Source organism: Vidua macroura, chromosome 1, assembly GCF_024509145.1.
Source record: "Vidua macroura isolate BioBank_ID:100142 chromosome 1, ASM2450914v1, whole genome shotgun sequence".
Classification (NCBI taxonomy): Eukaryota; Metazoa; Chordata; class Aves; order Passeriformes; family Viduidae; genus Vidua; species Vidua macroura.
Window position 1 is genome coordinate 95,096,869 of NC_071571.1, and position 7,393 is coordinate 95,104,261.

Genomic DNA, 7,393 nt, shown 5'->3' on the forward strand with positions numbered 1-7,393 from the left:
AATTAAAAAAAAGATGCAAAAATTGTAAACATTCCCTGGGTACCCAAGTGAAAAAAATCAAAATACCGACATAATGACACAACATTTGATGGACACATTTATCACTTATCATATTAGCAAGAATCTCATTAATAGCCAATATGATGCTTATGCTCTCAGAAAAATATAAGTATTAGAAACACAAATTGAGCCATCTACTTATTGTCAGGTATACTCTAGCAGATGAAAACACAAGTCTGCTTTTTAAATGAATTAATGCAATTCAAAATGCCATTCAAGCCAAAAACACTGAATTAAAAGTCTGAGATTTTAGTTCAGGAAGACACTAACTGATGTAGTACATAACATCAACACCATCACAAGAAAAACTGGCATGCTTTTATTAGAGAGCAACTTCTTACTAATATCCATAAACAAACACAAAGAGAAAACAGAAAATGACTATCTGAGTAACAAACCTCCTGAAAAAGAAGTGATTCTTTCAGGTCTGCACACTACAAAAAACTATAAACCTTGCTGAACAGAAGGAAAGTTCCAAACATTTGCATTTATTAGTATTAGCTGCATAGAAACAGTGCAGAAGCTACTGTCATTTTCTGTTTTCTTTCTCAATTTGCATGTTAGTCTAGCTGCAACATAAATCACCCTTATTCCTTCACAGCTTGGGAGAGACAGTCAAATATCAATACAATTAACCTAAACAGGGAGCACTTAGCTCATTATGCACCATCAAACACATCTTTGTCAACATGCACTGTCAAACATATTTTTGTCTATATTCTTACGGTTTGTCCAAAGTGCCAAAAATAGAAGAATGAGATTTGCAAAATACCTATCAATGATAACAAACTTTCAGTTTAAAGATGGTCTTACTTGAATACTCCTAATGTTACAACCTGTAATGTCTTTCCTGAATTTATTGTCCCTCACAGAGCAGCAATAATCACTTTGGCTGAACTCAGCTGTGATACAGCCTTCACCAACACTTGACCTCGGGAGTTGAGTCAGCAAGCAGGTGCTCTCTGCTAGAAGCCACAGATGACAACTCAATGTGGAAGGAGGAAGACAGAATTAGAGCACTCCCAGCCATTCCCTCCTTATGTAAGCAGCACTGTGCCTCATGGCAGCCCACAGCCCTCTCTGCAAGGCGCAGATGGACTCATTCAGCTGTGAATGCAGCACAGCCTTATTAGATCTCTAATAACCTCCTCGAATCTGACTGAAAGGACATTGCAAATAAACACTCAAGCTTGTAAAATTCATGGGTGAAAACTTGTCACTTATGTTAAATGGCAGCTAGCAAGCCTAGGGACAAAAGGGTCTGACCCTATCAAAACCTATTTACTAATTTATGAGTAGAAAGAAAGTGGTAGGACAGGAGAACAAAACAGGGATGGCAATACTGACATTTCCTCATACTACACTTGAACTCATAGAACACAAATGATAATGAATCATTAAAATATTTTCCTTAGTTCTGCAATCATAAAAGCAACAGGTTAGTTTAAATCTGTCTTAGCACCCTAAACAAAAACAGCAGGTATTCCTTCTGACTCCTAATGGGAAGAGCAGGAGAAGGACTCAACTCTCAAAAAAATCCAGAAATCAATCAAGATTTGCTCATATAAGACAAGGTACTTTTATTATGCTTTGGTCAACGCTTAATCTGGAACACACTGCTGGGATGGACATCCAGGGGCCAGTCACTTGGCATGTGCCAGCACAAAGTAGATGCACTCCTTTCAGGAGCAGAGTCCTGACAGAGCACAGCCACACTGCTGCACTTCTGCTGCAGAGAAGCCTGAATTAACTGTCTGAAGACACAGAATGCACAGCTCTGTCACAGCCAGTTAGATGCTAAGTAGGTTGCACTGCATCTGGCTGGGATAGAGTTAACTTCCTTCCTAAAAGCCCATATGGTGCTGTGTTTCAAATTTGTGACTACAACAATGCTGCTAACATCACTGCTTATGCTATTGCTGAACAGTGCTGCACAGTATGAAGGCCTTCTCTGTTTCTCACTTTGCCCCCGCAGTGGGTAGGCTGAGGATGGGAGGAAGGCTGGAGCTAACACAAAGGGATATTCCAAGCCATAAACCATCATGCTCAGCAATATAAAACTGGGGGTAGTTCTTCCAAGGTAGTGTTCTTGACTCAGAGTCTGAGCACCAGACTGCACCTCTGTGCAGACATGTACCTTTGCATCACTTAGTTGGGCTTTTTTTTGGTTGGCAATTTGGCTGGTTCGGGTTTGTTTGGTTTTGTGTTTTTTTTTTTTTTTTTAATTTGGTTTTGGGGGGTTTTGTAATCTTTTTTTTTTTTTTTTAACTTTCCCCCTTTATTTCCTCAACTGCCTTCATCTTAATCTACAAGCTTTTTCTTGCTCTTGCTATTCCCATTCTTTCTCTCACCCTACTGCAGGAGAAAGTGAGCGAGTGGTTAAAGGGTGCTTAATTGCTGGCCAAGGCCAACCCACCACATAAATACACCATCCACATCATCCTAACCTACACAGACAACTGAAAATTGGCATTTCCTTCAATTTTGATAGCTTTGTTTGATATTTAGGTAAATATTGCCATATTTATTGCTAAATACTCCAAAACAGGAGTGTTTTTTGATATACACTTGATTGGTTTTTTGATATGAACATACCAACCTACCATTTTTCAGCTGCTTGTTTTCACATGATTTGGATTTCTCATGTGTGCAACCATGACGTTTACCGGTGCCCTCCACTACACTGCTAACAGAAACTTCTGAATGAACTAAATGATTTACTACATGGTCTTCCCTCTTCCGGAGAATGAACATAATCCAACTGCAGCAATAAAACTCGAAAGAAGGACATAAGAGATCTCAAATAGAAATTTTAATTATATTTGGAAGCACTTAATGCATGGGAATAAATGAGGTATGAAGGTATGAGCACAGATGCAATCGGAAATAAAATTTCCGCAACTGGCAGAAGCTATGGACAAGGGACAGAAGAACTGAAGCTATCACACAGACAGAACACAAGTTATTCAGCTGCATAGATTGCTTGGGAAAAGACATGGACATTACTTCAAGTATAGTGAGGAACTAGTGTGGAATTAAAGCACACCACTGTAATCCAAGTTTATCATCTTTATTACCCAACACACCCCTTCGTACATAAATGTGGATTTTTTTTTTTTTTACTGCAGAACAGTGAGATATCAGAGTATCACCATTAAAGACTAAATATGAACGCTTTCTAAGGCAAAAGCTTGAGCAGTTGCTCCTCCTGCATGTTTTCAAAAGGAATTACCTATACCTATTGTATTTAAGAGATTTAGTTCACACCACACAAGCTGTACCATAACCTCTTCATTCCTGCCTACATGACATCACTCACCTATTCTTCTCTTGTCAGTCAGAGGTCACCACACAAAACTCTAATGCACAACTACTAAAATAATCCACATAATAAAAATTTTATAAGATTTAACTGGTGCATTCAAGTTTCATTCTTCTTCAATATTAAAAAATTGGAATGTAAAGCCTCTAAATTGATTTTCCCCTAATTCTATGTACTCTCACTCTAAATGCTGCTAGAGGACGGACAGCAGTAAATAAAATACAGCCAGCTCTGCAGAGGCAGACTTAAAGTTATGTCACCTCTGTTTCCTAGCTTTGTCTATTTAGTATTTATCACTCTTCATGTGTGAGTCCTGTTACAATTCAGGCCCTCTGAAGACATGAAATACTCAAGTTTCACTCATAAAGGAACTCAGTTCAAACTTGTTTCAAACTAGCCCTTGAGTTTAACAAAGGACATACACTCCAGGCTTAAAAACTGCTTCAGTACACCCTGAAATATTTCATTTTGCTGTTCAAAGCATTCCTTTCCTGCTATTTAAAAATTATCAGATAGCAAAAGTTAAAACTGCTCATTTCATGTTGCCGCTAGTCAGTGACAAACATAACAGGTAAAAACAGAAAGGGCCTCTCTATGGAAGGAGACTCCACAACTCCCTTGCACAACCACTGCCTGTGCTCAGTCACCCTCACAGTAAAGAAGTGTTTCCTTATGCTCAAACAGAACCTAGCATGTTTCAGTTTTAACCAGAGAGATTAATTTGAGCAGTTCAATTAAGTTAAAAAAAAACCAAAAAAAACCTGCAAGATGGCTTTGGGAAAACAATACAATACCAAAAAAGGAAAAGTATCTTTTAAAATATCAGCTACTGAGGTCAAGATATTATTTTGACTACTGATGCCTAGAGTTCATTTTTTCTTATCCAACATATTTAATTTTCCTAGAACAAAGCACTTGTTCTAGTCTTTAACATGCATGGTGGTTAAAGTAATCTAAAGAAGCTACATAAAACATTATTGATTCACCTTTATTTTCTCCCAAAGCAGATTTACCATAAACATACAGACTGTACAACTACAGAGAGCAACACTTCCATGAAAGACATCAGCATAGCATGGCTGTAGGAATTCCAAGGACCACACTTCAAAAAAATCTACACCCATGCAATCTCCTAAGTAAAAGATGCCCAACTTATTTTTGTAAACACCTATTTTCTAAATAAAATTTCTTCTAGTAAAAGTGAAACCCATGAAATGCACAACCAGTTTTCAAAGCCTGTATCTGGACAGGACAAACAGCCAAATGTCCTGAGAACATAAATTTTCAAGATTCAACTTGTCCTGTCCAGCCAGAGCTTCCTCATTCATGACCTTTTTTGTCACAGAGAAGTGCAGAAAAAAATGTGCTGTTTGACAACATTGACTTTGTTGCTTTCCCAAACAGCTGAAATCTCAAGGACCAAACCCACCAGAATCCACAAGACTTGCCTATTTAGGGCAATCCTTGCAATTTTCTCTCAATCCCTGTGATAGCCCTAGACCCTGTAATTCTCAACTGCATTCAAACCACCTCTATGAAAAAATATAACTAAATATTTGGCAAACTTATTTTAAAAGAAATGAAAGTGTGAAAAATAGACAATGTGATGAAACTCACATTAAGTCTTGTCAGCCATATGCACATCTTACCATAGAAATAGTCCAAGATCAAGGTCCAACACAAGCAAAATGAATACAGCTACTAGGCTGTAGTTGCCTGGACAGCTTGTCTCAGTTCTCATCCTTTTCTAATTTGTACATCATGCCATTACTACAGGAGTTCACACATGTATGACACATGCATACCCTTTCAAAAACTACTAGAGTAGTACTACTCTTTGAGTAGATTTTTAGTTTAAATAATTAAACAAACAAACAAAACCACCTCAACCTCCAAAGCTAATAACACCAAAAGTTCTTTCTGACTTTCTTTATATCCTTATTACTTAGTGATCAAAGGCCGAGATCAATAGCCACAGCAGAATCAACAAAAAAGGGGAAAAAAAACTAAACCAAACAAAAAAAACCCCACCACTTCTGATAGGAACCTGTGGCCCATCTGGCTTTCCATACTGTAGAAAAAATCTTGTCGAACTTCCCAACCCTCACGTAACAGTACAGCTTTTTCTTTGCCTGTCAGCACATTTCAATTCTACAAAAAATATTCCACATGAGGCTCACCTACACATTCCTATTGCAGAGCCAGAACTCATCTGAAAACATTAAGAAAACAAAATATTCTGAATATATACTGAAAATATTAATTGTCTGACTTTTCATTACTGAAATACGCATGGTATTAAAATGCTTTATGAAATCTCTTTCCATTCTGTCTGTTAAAAAATACATATTTCAATTAAACGCCTACTGCTACATGCTTGCGCTGAAAGAGAAGTCACTTAGGAGGGTTTCAGGCCTACCTGAATCACAGCATTTTTTGTTTGTGGACCTTATTTCGATATTGCTCACAAAACCACAGTAACATCAGCAGGAACGAACTACATAAAAGAGCCATAAAACTCACCAGCTAGCAACTGCTGTCAAAAAAAAAAAGAAAAAAAACAAAAACAAAAAAAAACTCCCCAGTCTTTCAAACCAATCCTGCCCTCAAAGTGCTTCCCAGACATCAACGGCAATAAAATACAATCAGAAATGTTAAAACTTAGGCGTGAGACCAATACGTGTTGGGAGAGAAAACCAGCTTGGTTTAGTTTTTTTTTTACACATATATTCACAAAGAAAACGACTGCAAATGTGTTTTTAAAGGAAAACAACAAGAAACCTAAAAATAACGTCGTCCTTGCAAATCGGAGAGATGGACGAGCTAAACATCATTTTCTATTTGTTTATCATGCTTTATTCGAAGGTCTCGTTAATGTGGCCGGGAGAAGAAGGAGAGGAGAGGAGAGGAGCAGCAGCAGGAGCCGGAGCCTTCCCGTCCTGCCCGCCGCAAGCTGGCCCGAGCTCTTCCTCTGGCTCCGGGTCCCGCACCGCGGCAGGAGGAGGAGGAGGGCCAGGCCCGAGGAACCCTCCTCCGCCGGCCATCACAGCCACGGCCGCCGCTGCCCCGGCGGGAGGCTGCGGGGAGGTGGCGAGGCCGCCCCGGCCCGCTCCGCCGCTGCCCGCTCGGTATCATTCCGCAGGGCCGGGCCCGGCTCCCTCCGCTCTCCTCTCCTCCCCTCCGCCCTCTCGCCTGTACCCTCGCACAATAGACCCGGCCTTCCTCCCCCATATCCGGGGACTATATGCGGAGCCCGCGGAGGCTTCTCGCCTCCCACCCCCGGGCGCGGATCGCGCCAGCCCGGCCGCTCTCGTTACCTGCCTCGGCGCCGGCCTCGCCACTCTCCCCGCCGGGCTCGGGGGGCCGCCCCCTCGGCATGGCCGCCCCCAACCCGTCCCTCCCGCCCCCCCCGGCGCACGCACACACGGACACACCACACACACACACTCTTGGCAACGGGCGGAGGGGGGACGGAGGGGCGGGGACGAGCGGGCGGGCCCGGCTCTACACACGGGCTGCGGGGGGCGGGCGCCGGCGCTCCCGGGGGAGGCGGGCAGGGGGCGAGCGGGGCAGCGGCGAACTCACGGCAGGGCCGGGCGGGCGGGCGGGGGGCGCACGGCGGGTGAGGGGCGGCGGCGGCCCCCGGTGCGCATGCGCCGGCCTGTGCCGGGCTGAGGGGAGGTCGGTACATCCGGGTGCGGCAGCGGGCGGGGCCCGCAGGGCGCCCCTGTGGAGCAGGCCTGGGAACGGGAACGGGAACGGGAGCGGAGCCGGTCGGGGTTCGGCACGGGGGATCTGCCTGCCTGTGGACGCGTACCTGTGTCTCCTGCAGTAGCTGACCCCGCCTTGGCAGAGGGGTTGGACTAGAGATCCGTTCCAACTCTTGTGATTTTGTGAGGGTGAAAGCCTTCAAGTTCGCAGGACTCGGCCAAAGCTGCGTGGTTAATGGCCTGAAGTTGTGTCAGGGCAAATTTAGGTTGGCTATTAGGTACTAGGAAACGGTTCTTCACC

At 42.9% G+C, this 7,393-nt stretch overlaps 1 protein-coding gene across 1 annotated transcript in view; it reads right to left on the reverse strand.

Annotated features, from left to right (window-relative positions):
• The window catches only part of ZNF236 (zinc finger protein 236), a 74,072-nt gene extending 67,156 nt beyond the window's left edge, over positions 1-6,916 (reverse strand). Inside the window, exon 1 of the mRNA XM_053985453.1 lies at positions 6,700-6,916. Within this exon, the coding sequence (XP_053841428.1) occupies positions 6,700-6,760 (61 nt within the window). The 5' untranslated portion in view covers positions 6,761-6,916. The remainder of the gene's footprint in view (positions 1-6,699) is intronic.
• Between the last annotated feature and the right edge of the window lie 477 nt (positions 6,917-7,393).